At 44.8% G+C, this 25,860-nt stretch overlaps 1 protein-coding gene across 2 annotated transcripts in view; it reads left to right on the plus strand.

Moving 5' to 3' along the window:
* BANP (BTG3 associated nuclear protein) overlaps positions 1-25,860 on the plus strand; it is a 441,607-nt gene that overhangs the window by 126,698 nt on the left and 289,049 nt on the right. The window contains exon 1 of one of the 2 annotated variants that reach the window (XM_083165121.1): positions 6,906-8,700. The exons of the other annotated variant lie outside the window; for it this stretch is intronic. Within the exon in view, the coding sequence (XP_083021247.1) occupies positions 7,126-8,700 (1,575 nt within the window). The 5' untranslated portion in view covers positions 6,906-7,125. Of the gene's footprint in view, positions 1-6,905; positions 8,701-25,860 lie in introns of those variants that run through there. 2 annotated transcript variants of the gene reach the window in all.

Here is a 25,860-nt window from a genome sequence, read left to right on the forward strand (position 1 = left end):
CGGCTATTCAAAGTCAGGCCGGTCATTGATCATTTCAGTGCCAAATTTGAAGAGGTGTACATCCCTGAAAAATTTATTTGTATCGACGAGTCCCTTATACATTTTAAAGGAAGGGTTAAATTCCGCCAGTACCTTCCCAGTAAGAGGGCAAGGTATGGCATAAAAATGTATAAGCTGTGTGAAAGCACCTCAGGGTACACCCACAGGTTTAGGGTTTATGAAGGGAAGGATTCAAGAATTCAACCGCCAGAATGCCCCCCCTCCCTCGTAGGTGTTAGTGGGAAAATTGTCTGGGATTTAGTGCACCCCTTCCTGGATAAAGGTTATCACCTCTATGTGGATAACTTTTACACTAGCATCCCCCTGTTTAAGGCCCTTGGTTCAAGAGGTACAGCAGCTTGCGGTACTGTGCGCAAGAACCAAAGAGGCCTCCCAAAAACGCACATTGCCCAAATAATGAGAAGGGGTGAAAGCAGGGGAATATGCACCGAAAATATGTTGTTGGTCAAATATAAGGACAAGAGGGATGTCCTTATACTGACAACAATTCACGGAGACAGTACCACCTCCGTCCCTGTACGAGGTACCAGTACCCACACCTCCAAACCTAATTGTATCCTGGATTACAATAGGTACATGGGCGGAGTGGATCTTTCTGATCAGGTACTGAAGCCGTACAGTGCCCTGCGGAAAACAAAAATCTGGTACAAGAAGGTGGCCGTGTATATCATCCAGATGGCACTGTATAACGCTTACGTGCTATTCCGTTCTACCGGCCAGAGGGGGACATTTATGCACTTTCAAGAGGAAGTCATAAAGGGCCTAATATTTGGGAACCAGCAGGCAGAGGGCCCCAGTACTTCTAGTACTGGCCCCCGTATTGTACCAGGGCAGCATTTTCCTGATGAAATCCCCTCCACTGGAAAAAAGGGCAGGACACAAAAAAGGTGCAAAGTTTGCTATAAAAAGGGAATAAGAAAGCAAACTATTTTCCAGTGTGACACTTGCCCCGACAAACCCGGCCTATGTATAAAGGAGTGTTTTAAAATATACCACACATCTATGGAATATTAGGTTCATCATTTCACCGTGCTTCGGGGGTCTTGCTAATGCCACATAGCACCCACCATTCATTCCACCAGAATCTGAGCCGCAAAATCCAAAAATCACTCCTTCCCTTCTGAGTCCTGCCATGCACCCAACTGGTATTTTTTGGTCACATGTGAGGCATTGCCGTACTCGGGAGATATTGGGGCACAGATTTTGGGGTGCTTTTTCTCCTTCATTCCTTGTGAAAATGAAAAATTTTGAGCCAGAACTGCATTTTTGTGTAAAAAAATGTAATTTTTCATGTTCACTGCCCAGTTTTATCAAAATTGGTGAAACCCCTGGGGGTTTGAAATGTACACTATACCCCTAGATGAATTCCCTGAGGGGTGTAGTTTGCAAAATGGGGTCACTTGTGGGGGGGGTCCACTGTATTGGTGCTTGGGGGGTCTTGCTAATGCGACATAGCACCCACCATCATTCCACCAGAATTTGTGCTGCAAACTCCAAATATCACTCCTTCCCTTCTGAGTCCTGCCACTTTTTGGTCACACATGAGGCATTGCCGTACTCGGGAGAAATTGGGGCACAGATTTTGGGGTGCTTTTTCTCCTTCATACCTTCTGAAAATGAAATATTTTGAGCCAGAACTGCATTTTTGTGTAAAAAAATGTAATTTTTCATTTTCACTGCCCACTTGTATCAAAATTGGTGAAACCCCTGGGGGTTTGAAATGTACACTATACCCCTAGATGAATTCCCTGAGGGGTGTAGTTTGCAAAATGGGGTGACTTGTGGGGGGGTTCCACTGTATTGGTGCAACATAGCACCCACCATTCATTCCACCAGAATCTGTGCTGCAAAATCCAAAAATCACTCCTTCCCTTCTGAGTCCTGCCATGCACCCAACTGGTATTTTTTGGTCACATGTGAGGCATTGCCGTACTCGGGAGAAATTGGGGCACAGATTTTGGGGTGCTTTTTCTCCTTCATACCTTCTGAAAATGAAAAATTTTGAGCCAGAACTGCATTTTTGTGTAAAAAATGTAATTTTTCTTTTTCACTGCCCACTTGTATCAAAATTGGTGAAACCCCTGGGGGTTTGAAATGTACACTATACCCCTAGATGAATTCCCTGAGGGGTGTAGTTTGCAAAATGGGGTCACTTGTGGGGGGGTTCTACTGTATTGGTGCTTGGGGGGTCTTGCTAATGCGACATAGCACCCACCAAAATTCCACCAGAATCTGAGCTGCAAAATCCAAAAATCACTCCTTCCCTTTTGAGTCCTGCCATGCACCCAACTGGTATTTTTTGGTCACATGTGAGGCATTGCCGTACTCGGGAGAAATTGGGGCACAGATTTTGGGGTGCTTTTTCTCCTTCATATCTTCTGAAAATGAAAAATTTTGAGCCAGAACTGCATTTTTGTGTAAAAAATGTAATTTTTCATGTTCACTGCCCACTTGTATCAAAATTGGTGAAACCCCTGGGGGTTTTAAATGTACACTATACCCCTAGATGAATTCCCTGAGGGGTGTAGTTTGCAAAATGGGGTGACTTGTGGGGGGGTTCCACTGTATTGGTGCTTGGGGGGTCTTGCTAATGCGACATAGCACCCACCAAAATTCCACCAGAATCTGAGCCGCAAAATCCAAAAATCACTCCTTCCGTTCTGAGTCCTGCCATGCACCCAACTGGTATTTTTTGGTCACATGTGAGGCATTGCCGTACTCGGAAGAAATTGGGGCACATATTTTGGGGTGCTTTTTCTCCTTCATACCTTCTGAAAATGAAAAATTGTGAGCCAGAACTGCATTTTTGTGTAAAAAAATGTAATTTTTCATTTTCACTGCCCACTTGTATCAAAATTGGTGAAACCCCTGGGGGTTTGAAATGTACACTATACCCCTAGATGAATTCCCTGAGGGGTGTACTTTGCAAAATGGGGTGACTTGTGGGGGGGTTCCACTGTATTGGTGCAACATAGCACCCACCATTCATTCCACCAGAATGTGTGCTGCAAAATCCAAAAATCACTCCTTCCGTTCTGAGTCCTGCCATGCACCCAACTGGTATTTTTTGGTCACATGTGAGGCATTGCCGTACTCGGGAGAAATTGGGGCACAGATTTTGGGGTGCTTTTTCTCCTTCATACCTTCTGAAAATGAAAAATTTTGAGCCAGAACTGCATTTTTGTGTAAAAAAATGTAATTTTTCATTTTCACTGCCCACTTGTATCAAAATTGGTGAAACCCCTGGGGGTTTGAAATGTACACTATACCCCTAGATGAATTCCCTGAGGGGTGTAGTTTTCAAAATGGGGTGACTTGTGGGGGGGTTCCACTGTATTGGTGCTTGGGGGGTCTTGCTAATGCGACATAGCACCCACCAAAATTCCACCAGAATCTGAGCTGCAAAATCCAAAAATCACTCCTTCCCTTCTGAGTCCTGCCATGCACCCAACTGGTATTTTTTGGTCACATGTGAGGCATTGCCGTACTCGGGAGAAATTGGGGCACAGATTTTGGGGTGCTTTTTCTCCTTCATACCTTCTGAAAATGAAAAATTTTGAGCCAGAACTGCATTTTTGTGTAAAAAATGTAATTTTTCTTTTTCACTGCCCACTTGTATCAAAATTGGTGAAACCCCTGGGGGTTTTAAATGTACACTATACCCCTAGATGAATTCCCTGAGGGGTGTAGTTTGCAAAATGGGGTGACTTGTGGGGGGGTTCCACTGTATTGGTGCTTGGGGGGTCTTGCTAATGCGACATAGCACCCACCAAAATTCCACCAGAATCTGAGCCGCAAAATCCAAAAATCACTCCTTCCGTTCTGAGTCCTGCCATGCACCCAACTGGTATTTTTTGGTCACATGTGAGGCATTGCCGTACTCGGAAGAAATTGGGGCACATATTTTGGGGTGCTTTTTCTCCTTCATACCTTCTGAAAATGAAAAATTGTGAGCCAGAACTGCATTTTTGTGTAAAAAAATGTAATTTTTCATTTTCACTGCCCACTTGTATCAAAATTGGTGAAACCCCTGGGGGTTTGAAATGTACACTATACCCCTAGATGAATTCCCTGAGGGGTGTAGTTTGCAAAATGGGGTGACTTGTGGGGGGGTTCCACTGTATTGGTGCAACATAGCACCCACCATTCATTCCACCAGAATCTGTGCTGCAAAATCCAAAAATCACTCCTTCCCTTCTGAGTCCTGCCATGCACCCAACTGGTATTTTTTGGTCACATGTGAGGCATTGCCGTACTCGGGAGAAATTGGGGCACAGATTTTGGGGTGCTTTTTCTCCTTCATACCTTCTGAAAATGAAAAATTTTGAGCCAGAACTGCATTTTTGTGTAAAAAAATGTAATTTTTCATTTTCACTGCCCACTTGTATCAAAATTGGTGAAACCCCTGGGGGTTTGAAATGTACACTATACCCCTAGATGAATTCCCTGAGGGGTGTAGTTTTCAAAATGGGGTGACTTGTGGGGGGGTTCCACTGTATTGGTGCTTGGGGGGTCTTGCTAATGCGACATAGCACCCACCAAAATTCCACCAGAATCTGAGCTGCAAAATCCAAAAATCACTCCTTCCCTTTTGAGTCCTGCCATGCACCCAACTGGTATTTTTTGGTCACATGTGAGGCATTGCCGTACTCGGGAGAAATTGGGGCACAGATTTTGGGGTGCTTTGTCTCCTTCATACCTTCTGAAAATGACAAATTTGGAGCCAGAACTGCATTTTTGTGTAAAAAAAATAATTTTTCATTTTCACTGCCCAGTTGTACCACAATTGGTGAAACCCCTGCGGGTTTGAAATGTACACTATACCCCTAGATGAATTCCCTGAGGGGTGTAGTTTGCAAAATGGGGTCACTTGTGGGGGGGTTCCTAACTTTTAGCATGTTATGGTGCCTAGAAACCTACATGGTGCCTAAAAAATAATCTCATAAAAAGGAGGCTCCAAAATCAAGTAGGTGCTCCTTCTATTATGAAGCCTGTGGTTTGGTCACCGTGCACACTAGGGCCACATATAGGATATTTATGAAAACAAAAGAATTGGGGGAATCAATTTTTAGTCACATTTCTCTAGTAAAATGTACTGTGTTCCTTAGAAAAATGTATTAAAATTGCAAATCTGCAAAAAAAAAGAAATTTTGAAATTTCACCTACACTTTGTTTTAATTCCTGTGAAACACCTAAAGGGTTAACAAACTTCCAAAATGCTGTTTTGAATACTGTGAGGGGTGCAGTTTTTGAAATGGCATCATTTATGGGGGTGTCTCACATACAAGTCCCTCAAAGTCACATCAGAACTGAACTGGTCCCTAAAAAAATCAGTGTTTGAAATTTTCTTGAAAAATTGAGAATTTGCTATTCATATTGTAAGCCTCCTAGTGTCCAAAAAAATTAAAAGGAAGTTGAAATAATGATGTCAACATAAAGTAGACATATGGTCTATGTTAGTTATTCACTATTTTGAGTGGTAAGATTATTTGTCTCACAAGCAGAAAATTTAACATTTTGCAAATCGCTAAATTTTCCATTTTTTCACGATATTTTGGTATTTTTCACAAAAAAACACAGACCGTATCGACGAAAATTTACCACTAATTTGAAGTACAATGTGTCACGAAAAAACAATCTCAAAATCACTGGGATAAGTAAAAGCAAAAAAAAGTTATCCCCACTTAAGTGAGACATGTCAGATTTGAAAAAAAGGGCTCTGTCAGGAACGCAAAAACTGGCTCTGTCAGGAAGGGTGTCATGATTGGATGCCATCTTGTCATGAGCGACCGCCATTTTTACGCCAGAAGGAGCGTAATTGTACCACGCCATTCTGCCCTAATTGTAAATGTAATGGAGAAAGTGACCTGCCTTTGCCCTGGATGGTTGGGAGGACTGGGGGGTGAAGCAGGAAGGCAGATGGGATCTCTTTCCCTTGAAGTCCATGCTCTGTTTACAATACTGTTTCTGATATGGTGTGCAATCTACTCATCCTGTATTCTTATGAGGGTAAAAAGGTTATTTTAACAACCCCTGCCCATCTGTTTGAAACCTCAACAGGAAAGAAGAGGTTATCTCCTTCCCCCCTGCATCTATAAATCTTGTATTGAAGTCCAGGGTCTCTGGCAAATGTCTTCCCAGACCAGAGAGATGTCAGGAAAGCAATTCCCTTATAACTCTAGAAGGACACCTTATTTGAGATAAGAATTAGGAGGCCCAGGGGGGTGATTGAATGGCTACATTGCTCATCTTCAAAAGGGAAGTCAATTAGCCAGCCCCTGGTTATATCCTAGGGAAACCCCTGGACAGGGAAATTCCTGAGGTGGGGGCTGTGATTGTGTGTGTTTTGAAAATCTTAAAAGTGTGTGTCTCACAAGACATTTTGTTCATTTTCCTTGGGATGATACGGGGCCGATACCTGTCTCTGAAATGATCCAATATCCGGAGAGATTTCCACTCCAAAACCCGCTTCATGCTGTGTGTCCTTGAAGTGGTTTGTTTCTTTATTCCCATTTTGTTTTATTTTGAAATTGTTTTACGTTTGACTTACCTATTAATCATATATCTTGTAACTTATGTTTTCTGTAATATACTGTAAGCCTTGTAGTGTTTTCACTTAATTAAAAAGTCATAATTAGTTCTGGTATCTGCTGTTTTCCAGCCCAAGCCTCTGACGAATTGCCAGAGCGCTACCCTGTAACTCACAATTTGGTGTGTCGGCAGAATCAAAGCTGTCGCGGACTAAGTCCAAAAGTTTACTTTGATTGGTGGCAAGCGAAATCGTGGTGAAATACGCACACGCTTGGGGTACTCAGTAGAAGTGTCACGTGGCCGCGATTCTCAGATTGTCGTATCTGGGGAATCGCCGACTAGGGTCGTGACAAACTGGTGGCCAGCGGTGGGGATATTTCAAAAAGCAATTTTTGTTTTTTATTTGGATAACTTAAGTGAATACATTTCACCAGATACCAAAACTCAAGGCTTATGTAGTAGTGTAAGTCACTGTAAAAGCATTTTCTGTTCCCCATCCCTGTTTTATTATTTTGGAGAAGTAACTGCAGCAGAATGGCAGCTACTTATAAGGAGGCACAGATTAAGTGGAGATTGACCTGTGACTCTATGGAGGAAGATACAGAGCATCACGATGGCGGACTTGTGCGTGAGAGTTCACCAGCCAGGGCTACTGAGGTAGCAGGAGGTGGACTTCGTACTGAACTTTTACTTTCTGCGGAAATTAATAGTGTGAAGTTGGATCGTGATGTGGTCTCTGGTATCAACCGAGTGGAGCCTGCCAAGGGGCAGACCAGGGAACAGATGATCCAAGTCCTCAGAGATGCGGACCAGCAGGTAGCTGGGGGGAATCAAGCGGATTCCAGGTCTGAGGTTGGGAATCATTCTGGTTCCAGAACAGAGGAAGAGGAGAAGCGGACAATGAAGATTGCAGGCCCCACAAACCGTGGATTGGATGCCTCCAATTACTGCTCTGCCTTGGATCTGTATATGCAAGAGGCTCTGAAGTATGTGAAAGAGCCAGATAATGCCGTGGTGCTGAAACTGATAATGCAGTTTAATAAAAGGGAGTCCACTGCTGCAAAGGAAGCAGCAGATCGCAAGCTTCAGCTGGAACTAGCTAAGCTCAGCTGGCAGCCTGTGTCAGTGGATGCAAATTTCAATGGACTGCGTCACAATGATTTCCCTGTCTTTGAAACACACAGGGAGAGCAAAGTAAATGCCGGCTTGGTTGTGGATAACCAGCTGGACCTGGACTTTACTCAGGGGACTGGCATTTCTGCTAGTACCAGGGAGACTGGAGGGTGCATGGCAGTCACAGAGGCTGCGGAGTACCAATCCCCTATGGTACCGGAGGAGTCCAGTGGGTATATTGACCCAGAGGAGGATGATGATGTGTTTACCCTAATGAGCACAGAGGAACTAACAGAAGAATGCCAGCTGCAAGGTATCTCCTGCCACCACCATACTCGTGGGGAGATGATCACGCAGCTCACCAAGGCAAGGGACGATGAGTACAATGCCTTCAGCCAGTATCGTGCAGCATTTCGTGTCTGGGGTCCATCTGCGTCTCCTGAGGTGCTGCTGAGAGAGCTGGGAGAATGTTACCAATTCGCGCAGCAGGAGGTCGCTGCTTGGAGAAAGCTGGATACCCCATTTTGGAGAGATCAGTGCTGCCGGGTAGATGCAGAGTGGCATCGCCTAGAACAGCTGCTGTTACCAGCTCTGGAAGCAAAGTCCCAGTTTAAACTGCTGGGAGAAGCAGAAGCTGAGGATGTCAGCAGCTTGCTCTCACCAGGAATGCCCTACCAGGACAAGGTAACTCTGCCCACTACAGTCATCATGGAACCTGCTTCGGAGACCTCACATCACAAGGCCCAGTTTAAACTGCTGGAAGATGTGAGCAGCATGTTCCCACCCGTTGCTCCAGATTTGTTGCCGGAAGAGGCTGGCTGCATAGTGAAAGTATGCACGGAAGGGACAATGTCGGAAAGAGGAATGGGACTTTCTGACTGTATGCACACAAATGTGTGTGGGACTACTGATGTGGGACTTTTATTCACTCCACACATATCTGTCAATATTGTCCACACTGTCGCTAACCCTTCTGAACCATATGATGCATCTCAGGTAGTATGTAACCATGCTGAACATTGCAATGTTGTGATTTCTTGTGAAACTCCTGGGATGATCTGTGATAGTGCCGTACCTTCTGTAGAGGTAAGGGAGGGTGAGTTAAAGACAGATATAGTGGGTAATCCTTGCCAGTTTGTGGGGTTAAACGAATGCCCTAATCTACTTGGGAATGAGACACCCTCACTCACCAATGGTAGGAGTGCTGCTGGTGATGTCATTCAGGTTGCGGTGCTAGAAGCTAACCCTATTCTTCCCCAGGGACCTGAGGCTATAGAGGTTTTACCACTGGCCAATTGTAAGCCAGCAGGATGGGTCCCATGTGTTGTGGAAGATGCACAGGCTAATTTGCAGGTAGTGCAGGATGCCTTCCCAGGTTATGAGATTGATGTTAATGTTGACACTGTGATGTCTTGCACTACTGTGGGAAATGTGGTACCAAGTATAATAAGTGACCCGGTGGGTCCTGGGTGCACTGCAGACCTGTCAGATAGGGGAGGGTCTGTGTGGGCAGCTGTAGTCACTACTCGCTCCCAAAATAGGGAGAGAGTGTCCCTTGCTGCAGCTTCCCCCACAGACCCCCCTTCTTCTTGTCAGGACACAGTCACACAGCAGGAGGTCCCTGCACACCCTGAGGGCTCAATAGAAAGTGGATCTTTCAAAGTGGAATTGATAACGGCGAGTCTCAGGGCTGCAGCAGCAGCTGAGGAGTCAGATGGCTCCCAGGGTACTCCCAGGCTGTACTGGGAGAATGGTTGTTTGCATAGAGAGTATGGAGTCCACAACACTCCACCAGGGCAAGTTACGGAACGTCACCTGGTCATACCCCAAAGGTATAGGGAGGGTCTGCTTAAGGTAGCTCATGAAATTCCCCTCTCTGGACACCTTACGGTTAAAAAGACCGGGGCTCGCCTGCCTAAGTTCCACTGGCCAGGTATGATGAAAGAGGTGGACTGGTACTGTCGGACCTGCCATACCTGTCAGATAGTGGGGAAGCCTGGGGATGTGGGCAAGGCCCCCCTCATTTCTTTCCCCGTGGTATCAGAACACTTTGAGAGGGTGGCTGTAGATATGGTAGGGCCCCTTGCAGTGCCCAGTAGCTCCAGAACAGAGTACATTTCAATAGGGGTAGATTACGCCACCCATTACCCAGAAGCGGTAGCCCTTTTATCCATTAGGGCAGACAAAGTGGTCGATGTCCTTGTCCCCATATTCTCCCGGGTATGGTTCCCCAGGGAGATATTGACGAACACAGGAACCCAGAAGGGGTCCTCTCCAATCACGAAGAGATTCTGTGACCAAACCACAGCCATGGAGGCTGCAAGCCTGCAAATGCCAGGTGAGCCGCCTCCCACTGCGGCTGCCCCGTACCTGGGAAGTGTGAAAGATACACATGGGTATAGTGAGAGGGTTGCTTCAGTAATAGAGCCAGTGGCAAGTCGTGATGCTGCTGTGTGTAACCAGAAGGGTCTGAGGGCCCACGGAGCACAGATAAACTCAGCTCCATTAACCTCTAAAAGGCTGGAATTGGATGTTTCCAACACAGGGGACAATGACCTGTTGGTTTTCCCCCCTGCAGAAACCTGCCCCCCTTCACAATTCACACACACAAAGGCTTTGAGGGAGTGTACCTTCCCCCAAGTGAAAGGGAGGGGGAGTCAATCAGCTCAGGCAAGAGAGCAGGACAAGAGATTCTTGGAAGGTGACAGGATTACCTGTCCCATGGTATGTAGTGCTGAGGTAAACACAGGAAAGGCCCTAGCCCATATGATTTGTATCATATTTATTGTTGTTCACCTCATGTCATGTAAAGGTACTTTAAAACACCTGATAGCATGGTCCCACAGTCCTCTTAAGGCTGCCCCAGCCAAGCAGAGGCTCTGGAACGCCTACACCTCAGGGGAATGCCTGTGTGGGGTGTGGCAGAAGAGGTTGGTTCTGACCCCAGGATGGCAAACGGAACTGCCGGCGGCAGGTGAGAATCTATGCCCAGGAGTCCAATGCACAGCTGGGGTGGGCTGTGACCTTGCCAGCAAGGGTGGCACAAGGGGACACAGCTTCCACTGTATCAGTGTGCCCACAGATGACTTGGGCAGGGACACCTGTTCGCTCACAGCTTGCTGTCTCCTGGAAGAGGAGCTGGAATCAGGCCCCTGGCCCGCCCTAGCCATGGCTGAGGTGTCAGGTGTCATCCTGACAGATGCCAATTATCGTAATGTGTTAGTAGGAATGCAGCAGCGTCAGTGGTCAGACCCTCTGCACCCGTACCAAACCTGCTTCGCAGGGAGACCAGGGAAAAGGCACCTAGGCACCCACCGGGTAGACTCAGGTCACCGAACACCCCTGGAGTTGTTACAGATAATAAGGTGGGAGGTGGGTGAGATGCAGAGCCTAGGGGTGATACAAGAATTCTGTAGTTCGGGGACTTCGCCCGTAGCGCTGGTCCTAACCTGGAAACTGCAGCAGACTGTCGGGCAGGGCACTGACAAGTGTCAGGGCTCAGCATGGGATACTGTGGCTGGTTTGGCCACTGCTCCCATGCTGATCTTTAAAGGGGGAGGTGTCATGATTGGATGCCATCTTGTCATGAGCGACCGCCATTTTTACGCCAGAAGGAGCGTAATTGTACCACGCCATTCTGCCCTAATTGTAAATGTAATGGAGAAAGTGACCTGCCTTTGCCCTGGATGGTTGGGAGGACTGGGGGGTGAAGCAGGAAGGCAGATGGGATCTCTTTCCCTTGAAGTCCATGCTCTGTTTACAATACTGTTTCTGATATGGTGTGCAATCTACTCATCCTGTATTCTTATGAGGGTAAAAAGGTTATTTTAACAACCCCTGCCCATCTGTTTGAAACCTCAACAGGAAAGAAGAGGTTATCTCCTTCCCCCCTGCATCTATAAATCTTGTATTGAAGTCCAGGGTTTCTGGCAAATGTCTTCCCAGACCAGAGAGATGTCAGGAAAGCAATTCCCTTATAACTCTAGAAGGACACCTTATTTGAGATAAGAATTAGGAGGCCCAGGGGGGTGATTGAATGGCTACATTGCTCATCTTCAAAAGGGAAGTCAATTAGCCAGCCCCTGGTTATATCCTAGGGAAACCCCTGGACAGGGAAATTCCTGAGGTGGGGGCTGTGATTGTGTGTGTTTTGAAAATCTTAAAAGTGTGTGTCTCACAAGACATTTTGTTCATTTTCCTTGGGATGATACGGGGCCGATACCTGTCTCTGAAATGATCCAATATCCGGAGAGATTTCCACTCCAAAACCCGCTTCATGCTGTGTGTCCTTGAAGTGGTTTGTTTCTTTATTCCCATTTTGTTTTATTTTGAAATTGTTTTACGTTTGACTTACCTATTAATCATATATCTTGTAACTTATGTTTTCTGTAATATACTGTAAGCCTTGTAGTGTTTTCACTTAATTAAAAAGTCATAATTAGTTCTGGTATCTGCTGTTTTCCAGCCCAAGCCTCTGACGAATTGCCAGAGCGCTACCCTGTAACTCACAATTTGGTGTGTCGGCAGAATCAAAGCTGTCGCGGACTAAGTCCAAAAGTTTACTTTGATTGGTGGCAAGCGAAATCGTGGTGAAATACGCACACGCTTGGGGTACTCAGTAGAAGTGTCACGTGGCCGCGATTCTCAGATTGTCGTATCTGGGGAATCGCCGACTAGGGTCGTGACAAAGGGGTTAATACACCATCATCTATATATAAATTCAAGTCTAAGAATGAGACTTCCGTTTGACTGCAATTAAAAGTCAATTTGATGTTATTGCCATTGTTATTTAAAAAGGAACAAAAAAGGTCTAAAGTGGTCTTTTCTCCAGACCAAATAAAGCAGATATCGTCAATGAAATGACTCCAGGACACCAGGCCTACCCCCAGCTCGCCTCCCTGCCACACTATCTGATCTTCCCAGTGGGCCATAAATAGGTTGGCGTAGCTGGGGGCAAACCTGGTGCCCATAGCCGTCCCAGTGCACTTTATATAATACAGACCTTCATGCAAAAAATAATTATTTGTTAAAATGAAAGCAATGCCGTCAATCAGAAATTGTTTTAAGGGTTCTGACATTGTGCTTTGATTTAAAAAATACGTTACAGCTTCAATACCTTTTTGCATATCTATGATTGTGTACAGCGTACTGACATCCGCTGTACACAGCCACTGGTCATTTTGCCATTGGATAGAAGACAATTTATTTAAAATATCACCTGTATCCCTGGTGTAGGCCTTTGTTGCTAGCACTAAAGGTTGCAAGTGGGAGTCTACAAAGGCAGACAGATTGCTTGTGAGGCTGTTGCACCCCGAAATTATTGGGCGACCTGGCGGATTGAGGGGGTCCTTATGTATTTTCGGGAGAATGTAAATAGATGGTATACTTGGTTCGGATATATTTAAAAATTAGAATTCACACTTAGAGATAATTTTATCTTCCAGAGCTTTTGTGGTTAGGTCTAAGAGTGTTTTTTTAATTCAAGGTGTGGGGTCTCCCCTTAGTTTTTTGTAAGTTTCACCAGAATTAATTTGTTTCGAAATTTCTGCCAAGTACATCTCTTTCTGCATGAGGACCACCCCACCGCCTTTATCAGCGGGTTTCACAATCAGGGATTTGTCTTTCTTCAACACATTTAAGGCTTCAAATTCCTTTTTGGTTAAATTCATTTTACCATTTCTATTGTTTACCTTTGTGTTTTTGCCAATTTTATCTAATTCCTCGCAGACTATTTTATTAAAACAGTCAAGGAATGAACCCCTACAGTGCGTGGGGTAGAACGTGGATGGTGCTTTCAATTTTGACTGAGGGGTAACTGGTTCAATAGTTACATCTGGATCTACAGGATTTTCAGCATCTTTCTGTGAGAAAAAACGTTTGATCGCCAGCTTTCTTATGTATTTTTGAACATCTATGTATAGATCAAATGATGTTGGTTTAAACGATGGGGCGAATTTAAGGCCCTTACGCAAAACACTAATTTCAGCCTCCGTCAATGTCCGATCAGTTAAATTAAAGATTTTAGTTTCCATATTTTCATCAGTATTGTCTGATGATGGATCCCCATTAACAGTAGGTTTTTTTTAGAGATTTTTTATACCTTTTTTGGGGGTGGTGTTTCTTTTGCCCAGACCTCTTACCCCTCCTTGTTTTTTTAAAAGGGATAGTGTTCAATTTATCCTCCTGTTCCTCGGTCCCCATTCTAAAAAAGGTGTTGTAGTTTCAGCCTGATCAAACAAGGGCATGAATCTATTATGGTCCCTTTGATTGTTTGCATTTGGTTCATTGAACCTTGCATTATATCTTTTTTGGTGGGGATGGTTATAGTCAGGGTTCAAATCCTCCCTGTTATACCGTTCTATTAATCCATTTCTTTTTAGGGGCGACTTGATTGAACTGGCGATTAATCTAAAATCGTTGTGAGGTGTTGGAGTAGTTGGGCTTAGACTTCTGGGTACTTACAGTATGTATTATCTGGGCTCCCATGTTAAATGCACCCCATTTTTTTATACCCCTACTATCCAACTACGCATGGAGTTGATTTTATATAGTGTGGCGAGCGCAGCGAGCGGACGCGGTCTCATAAGAAAAACGGGAGTCCAGATATTACATAAGTACCGACTTCTGTTGTCTCCATATCGGTAGATTTGGGGCAACTGGTCTCCGTGGTGTTTCATTAGGAGCTAGAGATTCACCCACTATGATGACATCAGTGTCTTTTTTGATGTCTCTTTGGTATTTCTTAGTTTTTTTGTCTCTAAGATCTTTGGTATTTTTATCTATTTTTTGCAATAGTGATTTCTCTAATTCAGGAAAGTCTTTTTGTTCTTTAAAGGGTAGTGTTAAATTCTGTAATGATTTAATTTCCGTATCTAGATCTTTAAGGGTTTTATTACGCTCTTTAATGATAAGACTCATTAATTTTACTAAACAATTATCCAGAATAGAATTCCATTCAGATTTAAATTCCTCAGTTGGTGTATCATAGGATGGAGTTTAAATTATTTTTAAACCCTTCGGAATCACATTGGTGGCAATATAATGTTCTAAGGTGGCCACTTCCCACCAAATGCGATTTTCTTTTAGCATTGCTCTCTCTATTTTTGGAAACACACTACCTAGGCTTTCATCTGATAGATTGCCTTCAAATGATGAAAATGTATTTTTAATCAATTGGTTTCTTGTGTCTCTAATCGTAATCGTAAATGTAATCTAATCGTAAACACCTTCTGTGGTTGACCCAATACACGTCGACCCATATGCCCACTTATTTATACAAATGGAATGCTCCCACTAACATTAGGAATTGCATCCATTATAATAAACTGCATTGATGTCGTAGTCACAAACATTAAGCTCCATAATGGAACCTATAGAAGTTGCTCAGTACACATTGCCATATTTCCTTTTAAATACCTATTTTCATTTGCAAAATTTTCACATGAAAAACTCGTATTTAACCCTTTGGGGTATATACAATGCATGTTGGAACTGCCGTCTTGCTGAAAAGACAGCAGTTTTCGACATGAATTGATTGGAAGAGGTTCCAATCTATTCAATGCTAGCTGTTTTTTTTTCGGCAGGTGAAAACGTTCTGACCAGCTGAAAACCAGGTGGAATGCTTTTGACGGATAGTTTCCGGCAATCTCAATCCGACATGAAAAGATGCCGGATTGAGGCAGGGAGGATGGCGCCGGGTGAGCAGCAGCAGCTGTCTGCCGCGCCGCCCGCACCCTCCCGCCGAATCCCGTACTCACCTGCCGCACTCACCTGTCCCACCGCCAGGCCGGGTTCTTACCTGGTCCCCGCACTGGTGGGGTGAGCATCAATCAGTGGCCAAATCTGACATCCGGATTTGGCTGCTGCATTGAATAATGGATGCCAGATCCATTCCGGCAAAAGAATTTCAAAATTGATCCGGCATTAATTAAATATACCCCTCTGCAAAGTGAATTTGTCAAAATAGGTGTGAAAATTGGCAAGCAAACCTCATAATGACCTGTGATGTTACCTTATATAGGAAATATAATCTATTTTCACACATTTTTAATTTGAATTCATATAACAAATGTGAGCGCCGCTGGGATTTTTAGCGGATATATTGCACATCTCTCACAGATGTTGGTACTCAAAAGGTTAAACCATTGCAGCCACTGAGATACTTTGTACTAACAGTTAATAACTAATTGCTGATTGGTAGTTGTAGTTCAGTGTAAAGTGCACGTCCATGTTTAAAAAATTTGGACTACCCTACCCCATGATATCCTCTTACTTAAAGTGGATAGAAGGCATGCGCCAAATTGTGCAACTTGGATAGAAGAGCCATGGGCAATCTGCGTTACCATGGCGAGTACACAGATGATTGTACCGTAATTCAGGCCGTGGCGTTATATTGCGCTCTGACATCGGAGATTTATGCTGTATCAGTGAATCAACGAGTTCAGTGCTGTTCTCCCAGAATATCCGCATAGACTCTACACACTGGGGAACTGTAAATCCTAGGCAGGATGCGCCCACTACAGTATGAGATGTTACTGGCCGCGTCCACTTGTGCTAAAGTGCAATAAGTGAGGAATAACAGATGTTGTGTGGACGGCTGGAGATAATGGAAGATACCCAGCAAGGCCCACGTCTGCTCCTCAGGTTATACTAGAGTTGGCCTGAGCCTTGATTCTTTTTCTGGCACGGACAAAGAAATGTATTAATGGGAAATGGTTGTCAGAAAACATTTGCAGTGTGTACAGTATGCTTTTTCTGATTGTACATGAAATGTTTCATTTGTGGCTGTTGTTTAGTGTTTGATCTCTTCTGGTTAAACCCTGTGTAGAAAGAGGTCAATGCCATGTGTGCATTTATGGATTTTGCTGGTTCTTATAAAGTGTACCAGTAGCTGGACTGGCTGGGTGATGGTGGTACAATAGAGGTTTATGTAGCCATTGCTTCCGCCTCAGGCATCATTATTTCCGGATGTAGCACTGAAAGTGTATCGGGCTTCACAGCCTGTAAGCTGTCAGAAGCTTATATATAATGTGGCCATTAATTGGCACTCTGGTGTATGCCAGTGAGCGGTTCATTGTACACATGTAGGTGTTGGAGCACATACTGGTGTGAGGCTTTGGATCATCTGCCTACTCTTGTCCATGTGAGGGGCTTCATCTAATTGGTGCAGTAGTAACATTAATTTCAGGACCTGTCTCTGAGTTTTAATATCTAAATGCATCTTTTGTTTTAGTGTGTTCTAATAACAGTACATATAGCAATAAAGTGAGCCTGGTGCTGATGTAGAAACAGACGCATATATACATGCGTTTGTGCTGCATCTAATAAGGGATTTATTCCTACAAGTGTCCCGAGGGAACAAAAATTCCTAATATGATATCACCTAAATGTCTGCAGTATGAACATGCGGGAACCGTTGTCATGGGGATTTATGATCCCTGTGGCAGTTACATTTCTCACATTCTGTGTGCCCACAGCCAAAGGCTGCAAACTCCCTTCATGAGAACATGCCTGGAAATGTTCATCCTGTCTGGGAGTCACAGATTTATACTTTAGTCCACCTGGTCCACATGTGCCGTACGACACCCCCACCACTCCAGAGCGCCACAGACCACATTTCTACCATATGCCATTTGAAATAAACACGCAGAGATCTCTATGTTGGGCATGTTTGCCACCTCTACCATCCGCAAGATAATCATTGAACCGATGGCAAAAAGCAATAGGGGGCATCTTGCTGATTCAAATGTTCTCCTTCCCAATGTGTCTAGGGTGTCTATAATCTAGGCCTATTGCCTGCATGCAGTCCATAAATGGTGCAGCATACGTCACTTTATTCCGACAGAATCCTTGTTGTTGAATTTACTTTTGTTGTTTCAGCCCAATTCTGTGTATTGTTCACAAAGTGTTACAATGTATGCGTGCGATGTTCTTATGGCCATAAACATTGCTTCAAGTCCGTCACATTCACCACCACACTCTTTTATCTCACCCCTGAGGTATCCCCTTACACAAATGACCAGTACTTATCAATGTTTAACTGGTCCCGAGACAGAGGAAAGGCAGCCAAAACCTTTTACATACTGATTCTATTCCCACATATTAAAATCATGTTTTACTGAACTTCAGTAATAATGTAAAAATAAGCATCAGGCTTCCCAGCAACACGAACCCATCACATCAGACTGGAAATGAAACGATGAGTTATATGTGAAATACTGACCATTATAACCCACACGTTACTGCAATCTCCTCTATTGATTCTGTATAGTCTGTATGAATGGATTTTAGTAGTATGTTCATAATGGAATGTACAGTTCCTTATTGTTTAGTACCTGTTATTAATCAGGTGCCAGTGTGAAGTAATCCATATACTGTACAGCGGGGTTCCCAGAGCTGCTCTGCCAATGTCACCCCCAGATGCTAGGCTTTGCTTAGCGGGATTAGCACCTTCTCCTAAGTAAATAGTTACCTGGCAACACAACAAACCAACACGCTAAGTAATGGTCTGGCTTCAGACAGGGTTTGGGAACGTGTCACAAAAGATCCTTATAAAACTAGTGAACCCTCGGAAAAAATGTGTTAGCAACATGTAAAATTCCCCTGGTTACAGGTGTCCGCTGTGTATGGACGAAAGCTGTTGTATTTTCCTCTCATTTATGTTTTTTTTTTTGTTACGTTTACCGATAATTTATGCGTTATGTTTTTCTTAGAGCTTTTAAACATGATGGTGCATATTTAGTACTTTAGCCAGCTTTATTGGCTGGTGTGCACACAATGGGACTCTGGTTTTATAGGTGGCTTTTAAATCAGGTCAGTGCATCGGCTTTAGGGCTCAACAGCATTGAGCCCCAATTCATAGCATGCCACACCGTTCTGACCACTATTCATAGTATCCCACACTGCAGTATTTCACACTGTAGTGCTCCCAATTATTAATATTAATGTAGGGGTTATACATTCAGTACAGTTCAGCTGATGTGTGAGGTGGTATGCTCTCTTACTATGCCCGTGGCTGAAGCTTATTGGGTGCCCACAATGACAACAGCCACCAGCGAGAAAAGGCAATGGGAGAGGACAGCAGTGGAGGTTTCTGGCCACGTACAGCTCCCCAAAGGTCATACGGCAGGTGTAGTACTGACTGTGGTGGGCACACACTGGTCATACATCAGGTATAGTGCTGATTGACTGTGGTGGGCACGCACTGGTCATACGGCAGGTGTAGTACTGACTGTGGTGGGCACACACTGGTCATACATCAGGTGTAGTGCTGACTGAGAGTGGTGGGCACACACTGGTCATACATCAGGAGTAGTGCTGACTGAGAGTGGTGGGCACACACTGGTCATACATCAGGTGTAGTGCTGACTGACTGTGGTGGGCACGCACTGGTCATACATCAGGTGTAGTACTGACTGTGGTGGGCACGCACTGGATATACGACAGGTTTAGTGCTGACTGACTGGTGCGCACGCACTGGTCATACGGCAGATGTAGTACTGACTTTTGGGCACACACTGGTCATACATCAGGTGTAGTGCTGACTGACTGTGGTGGGCACGCACTGGACATACGGAAGGTGTAGTACTGACTGTGGTGGGCACACATTGGACATATGACAGGTGTAGTGCTGACTGACTGGTGGGCACGCACTGGTCATAGGGCAGGTGTAGTGCTGACTGACTGTGGTGGGCACGCACTGGTCATACGGCAGGTGTAGTACTGACTGTGGTGGACACGCACTGGTCATACGGCAGGTGTAGTACTGACTGTGGTGGGCACGCACTGGTCATACGGCAGGTGTAGTACTGACTGTGGTGGGCACACATTGGACATACGACAGGTGTAGTGCTGACTGACTGTGGTGGGCACGCACTGGTCATACGGCAGGTGTAGTACTGACTGTGGTGGACACGCACTGGTCATACGGCAGGTGTAGTACTGACTGTGGTGGGCACGCACTGGTCATACGGCAGGTGTAGTACTGACTGTGGTGGACACGCACTGGTCATACGGCAGGTGTAGTACTGACTGTGGTGGGCACGCACTGGTCATACGGCAGGTGTAGTACTGACTGTGGTGGGCACACACTGGTCATACATCAGGTATAGTGCTGATTGACTGTGGTGGGCACACACTGGTCATACGGCAGGTGTAGTACTGACTGTGGTGGGTACGCATTGGATATACGACAGGTGTAGTACTGACTGTGGTGGGCACACACTGGTCATACATCAGGTGTAGTGCTGATTGACTGTGGTGGGCACGCACTGGTTATATGCCCGGTGGTGTGCTTGGGGAAATTCATCGCTGTTATTCAGTTATGGTACAACAATAACTACAATACAGTAACCTCATAGATCTGTAGAATATGATAGCTCCCATTATAATAGATGGAGTACTGTTGCCCCGACAGTCTATGGGTGAATGACTTTTTTTGCTGTGGTAGTACAGTATATTGTACATTTGTAGTGAGGCCACTTAGATCATCCACAACTATATAGAATACACTGATGAGCTCTATATATGATGAGATCATGGAAACAGACGTTATGGGCAGATGTATTAAGCCTGGTGAAGTGATAAAGTGAAAGGTGACAATGCTGCAGCCAATCAGCTCCTAACTGTCATTTTTCAAACCCAGCCTGACTGGCTGGTGCATTATCACATTCCGCTTTCACTTCTCCAGGCTTTATACATCTGCTCCTTCCTTTGCTGCCGGTGACCGATGTAGAGCTAAAATGTACCTTGTAATGTCTGATGGCATTAGGACTGCCAGGCTTTAGATGCAGATTTGCTTCTTATCTGATTGGCATGCGATAAATCAGGCTTTTTTTCCTTATGGCAGTGGTTCCCAAACTGTGTGCCTAGGCACCCTGGGGTGCCTCAGAACACTTGCAGGGGTGCCTTGCGTTGGTGGACCAGGATCAATTCATTTTATTTATGGTCAATGTACCAGGCAAAACCAGTGCTGGTGGCTGCCAATCATAATATATGTGGACAAACAGGAGCAAATCCTGTCCCTCACCAGATAACTGTGACATATAAACACAATGCACTTCATTTAATATTTTTTCCCTGAATTTCTCAATAAAAAGCATTTGGCCGAGGGGTTGCCTTGAAAATATTTTGATGCTCTAGAGTGCCGTGATTCAAAAAAGTTTGGGAACCACTGCCTTATGGTTTGATTGGAAAATTAATCGGCACGCTGTAGTAAATAACTTTTTACTCCTCTTCCTGGAATAACATAAAAAAATAAATGTGTGTTTCTGTATTGTGTGTGTGAGTTGTACAGTAAAGAGACCTGCACGAGCGTGCTGGGGACCAGGAATCCATTGCAGGCTGTCAGACATCTGAGTGATTGGCAGCTGTAATGTGATCTGTCAGCAATAGAGAGTGGGGCGGCCAGCGGATAAAGCCCTCGCAGCTATCAGCCCTGCCCTCGTGCAGACATTCCGCTTATTTTATTTGTGGAGAGGGCTGATCTGAGAACACACAATTGTACAGATCCTCGCCCCTGGCGTCTGCTATTATATTGTGCTTTTCTTATTTGAGGATATTAAGATACTTTTAGTTATGTACATAAAGTAGCACCCCTCTGCTACAATAATTCCATATACATAATGATAGCGTTTTGAAGTATAATATGCATGGTCTATCTTCCCCCCTCTTGAAAGTTGAACAAATTTTGGTCATGATTTATTTATTAACAGTTTCTTATATAGCACAAACGTATTCCGCAGCGCTGTACAGAGAATATTTGAACATTCACATCAGTCCCTGCCCCAGTGGAGCTTACAATCTATATTCCCTACCACATGTACACGCGCACACACACACACAGACATTCTAGGGTAAATTTCTGATAGGAAACAATTAACTTACCAGTATATATTTGGATTGTGGGAGGGAATCGGAGTACCCAGAGTAAACCCACGCAAGTACGGGGAGAATACACAAACTCCACACTGGGTCATGGTGGGATTTGAACCTATAACCTCAGTGCTGCGAGGCAGTAATGCTAACCATTACACCATTCGTGCTGTCCAAGGTGCTGATTGGGGGCATCTGTGCAGTTGTTTGCCTAAGGAACAATTAGCATTTAACTCTAAATCAGCCCGGAAGGACAACATCAATATATGTATCTGTTTTATTAAAGACCCTCACGCACAAGTCTCACAATAAATGCTAGTTAACATTCAAACATAATGTTGCTCTATAATAAACAGTGTGTTATTTGTGCATTCACAAGTCCCCTCACTGTGCTCGCCATGCTTTGGACACAATATTATATTCTTCCTCCACGCCGTAGTGGTTGGTAGTCCGCTCGAACAAAAACTCATTTTCACTGTTGATCTTCCCATTGTTGACCTAATGCATGTGTTGACCTTCCGGCCCTGTCTATCTTAACCATGTCGACCTATTTCATGTGTCGACCTAAGCCCTGTCAACCTTTAGTGGTCAACTGAATGTATGTCGACCTAGCGTAATATTTTCTGTTACTTAGGGACTACAAATCATGCAAGCCTACACATCATCATGACACTAATGCTGCTTTCAGACCGCATAACTGGCTTTGACCCTGTATTTGGAAACGTTTCCAAAAACGGGTCTGCCAGATAAAACCCCTTTCACACCGCAGCACTTAAACGGTATATTACCGTTTAAGTGCCGATTTTTTGACACTGGCAGACCCGTTTTTGGAAACTTTCCAAATACAGGGTCAAAGCCAGTGCAGCCTTCAGCCCTCCCCTCCGTGCAGCTCCCCCCCCCCTCGCGTGTCGACCGAGAGCATGTCGACGCCCCCCGCGCATGTCGACGCCCCCCGCGCGTGTCGACGCCCCCCACCCCACCCCGCGTGTCGGCGCCCCCCCCCCCCCCCGTGTCGACTTACCCCGTGCCGGTACCTCCGTTGTGGACTGCAGCTCAGTATGCTCGGAAAGCACTTATGAAAAAAGTGTCTTCCAGAAAATGGCTGCCCCATAGGAAACCCTGTTTAAAAAAACTGTCTTCCGTATGGGGGGCAGCCATTTTCTGAAAGACACTTTTTTCATAAGTGCTTTCCGAGCATACTGAGCTGCAGTGCCGGGAACCACAACGGAGATACCGGCACGGGGTAAGTCGACACGGGGGGGCGCCGACACGCGCGGGGGGCGTCGACGCGCGCGGGGGCGTCGACACGCGCGCGGGGGGCGTCGACACGCGCGGGGGGGGGCTCCAGTGCTGTGAATACTTAATGAGCGCTCATTAAGTATTCACTGTGCTGAATTTAGGACCCAGCTCATTGGCTGGGTCCTAAATACCGTTTCTGAGCCGATTTTTGCGCTAAAATACCGGTTCAGAAACGGGTAGGACCCTGCATTTTAACCGGTTAGAAAAAACGGCATTTTCTAACCGGTTAAGTGGGACTGGACCTTTCAGACCGCACACATTACCGTTTTAAAACGGTAAAAAAACGGCAATTTACCGTTTTAAAAGTGCGGTCTGAAAGGGGCATTAGAGATCTACAAGTGCCAGCATATCTGTACAGGAAGAGCCCATTGGTAGCTCTACTCCCACTGTGAAGGAAACATTAAAAACAAGTAGTACTCGCACACTGAATGCTGTAACCCTTTAGTCCACACTCTCACAGTTCATGCTCCCCTTCTCCATGGCGCTGCTCAGCACCCTGGTCCAGTAGCATTCTTGACAAAGTGTCAATCAGCGACCAGATGATAGTTGAGTCCAGCTGGAACCCCAAGAAATTTAATACATTTTACTCTTAAGAAGCACCGCACAGACCATGGCGATATGTGCAGTGTTTCTCCTTCTTGTTGCTGTCAGGTTTGAATTGAAAGTTAAAAACCGACATCTAGAAGGGGAAAAACCTACTTATATCGTGAAACTTGATGGATGTTCATTGTTGGTCAGTTTTATATCCGTTTTAAAATGGACCTAAAACTGATCTTTAGTAAATTGACACCCTCGTATTGTCATTTGTCTCTGTTTGCCAGTGTAGCCTATGATATGAGAAAATGGGGATTCTGTGTGGGTTCAGTATCACTTATGGACAGTCAGGATGCTGGCAGTCAATATGTTGATGATGGCAATGCCGACAGGGTCACGGAAGGTAAGATCCCCTACAGACGATCGGGAACTCATCTGTCGGGATTCCGGCAACGGTGTCCCGAGGGTGTTGAGATTCTGGTGTCCGGATCCTGACCAGCAGGATCTCAATTGCCGATATGTAGGTAAGTTCTCCTGGTGAGACTTACAATCTCTATATCTCACCACATGTACCCACTAATGATTATTGTGAATGATGCCAATTAGTGAGCATGGGGGAGGGAACCAGGGCACCCATGGAATACAGACACTGGGACAACAGACAATAGGGCTCTGGTCAGAAACAATTCCATGACCCCTATACTGTGAGGCACCAATGCCACCATAATGCTGATAGAGATTTGGAGAAGGAATAAATTAATGGATGTATGCATTTTTAGTTCGGAGCCATCCTCCTGCAGTGTTACGGTCATACTCGGCATCCATGGGAAGACAATACTTTGCAGGTTCTAGTTCACATATAAAGTGAATTTTATCTGAGTTCAATTCCATTCTTCAGTCAATGAGTTCCTCCTCCCACTAACATTGATAAATGCGACTAGTCCGAGAACGCGGGTTCCTGAACAGGTCACCTCCTCTGCAGCAGATCATTCCTGGCCTTTTCCAAGGGTTATTCTAATGTTTCGTAAAATTTATTTGGTTTAACTGATAAAGGAACCTGTGAATCAAGAATCATTTGTTCTGCTTTTCCTTTACATATTTTGTTGTTTGTGTGCCAAATGTTTATGCAGGGATTTGAGGAATGAATCGATGGATTTATGGTTGTACTATTGTAGTCAGGAGCCAGCATCCTGTAATGTGATTGTGGGACAGCTGCGTATCCAGCTGGACGCTTTGGGGAATCTTATCGCACTCTTCTAGAATACATTATACTGTAACGTCTTCCTTGTAATCCCCTCCTTTTCCAATTACCGTACTCCGCCTTCCTATTTCTGGATAGTGACAGTGTTGTTAAAGCAGCGGTGTCTCTGAACAGGTCTTTGGCTGAAAATAAAATGTGCTTTTCAGCACTCTCATTTATGTGGAAAACCAGCGTACTTTCATGCTCAAAAGTTGATCTCTGAACTGTGAGCACTGAAGAAATCCCTTGACCATCAAATGATTTCTCCCCGCCTGCGAATGGATGGTTATGTAAAGCAACCATTCACAGGCGTGCGGTGGGGTGTGTGTTGTGCCTGTGAGGGGGCATCCGGCACTGCGGCCGGCAACTGATGGATTATCAGAATAAGGTCCTATGTCAGTAACAATGCACGCTCCCACAATGCGCTCCTCTGTCGTCTGTACATGCAGCTCAATCTGAGGATATAGTCAACGACAGCTATAGTCCTGATGTTACCACTGACAATATCGTTTGTACGCAATACGCAATATATTGTTTGCCCAGGAGTTCGAGGGAAATCGTTGATGACATCGCATCGCATGCAATGTGGTCTAATGTGTACCCAGCTTTACCTTATTACAGTTTGACGTTTTTAACATTGAAATTCTTACAGCGGTGAGCCACAATCCTGCCTGATACTTTCATTTTTTACCAAAGTTTCCTTTTCCATTACTGTGACACATACTTCTGTTTGTGTGTGTTTGAGGTGTCCGTCTTATCCTGTACTATCCTACATGTATATTGGGCAGGAGTCTATTGATGTTATTGCAGTTATTGATGTGTTTCATAGTCCAACCAGCGAGCGTTTATTGCCGGAGACCACCTCTGTTTTGTTGGTCGGTTGTTAATGTCTGAATCCAGCTCCAGGAAAGATGTACTCTATATTATATACTGTATATTATCCCATGAACATGTACCCTTGTTTTCCACTTGCTAGAGGTGACCTCACTGTTCCATTTTCTCATATTCAAACCCCCCAACTTTTTTATAGAATAGGAATGTGGATTCCCCCCCCCCCCCTCGGTTTATGAAGAGGCTGGTAATATGTGAAAAGTCCCCAAACTACAGAGTATGGAGAATAAGGAAAAATCTTGGCAGTTTGTGATTGGACCATGGAGGCTTAATGTTAAACCAGAAACAGATGAATACTTTAGTGCTGTGCAGTTCTCCCA

The sequence above is a fragment of the Crinia signifera genome, chromosome 11 (genome assembly GCF_055691185.1).
Source record: "Crinia signifera chromosome 11, ASM5569118v1, whole genome shotgun sequence".
NCBI classification, from domain to species: Eukaryota; Metazoa; Chordata; class Amphibia; order Anura; family Myobatrachidae; genus Crinia; species Crinia signifera.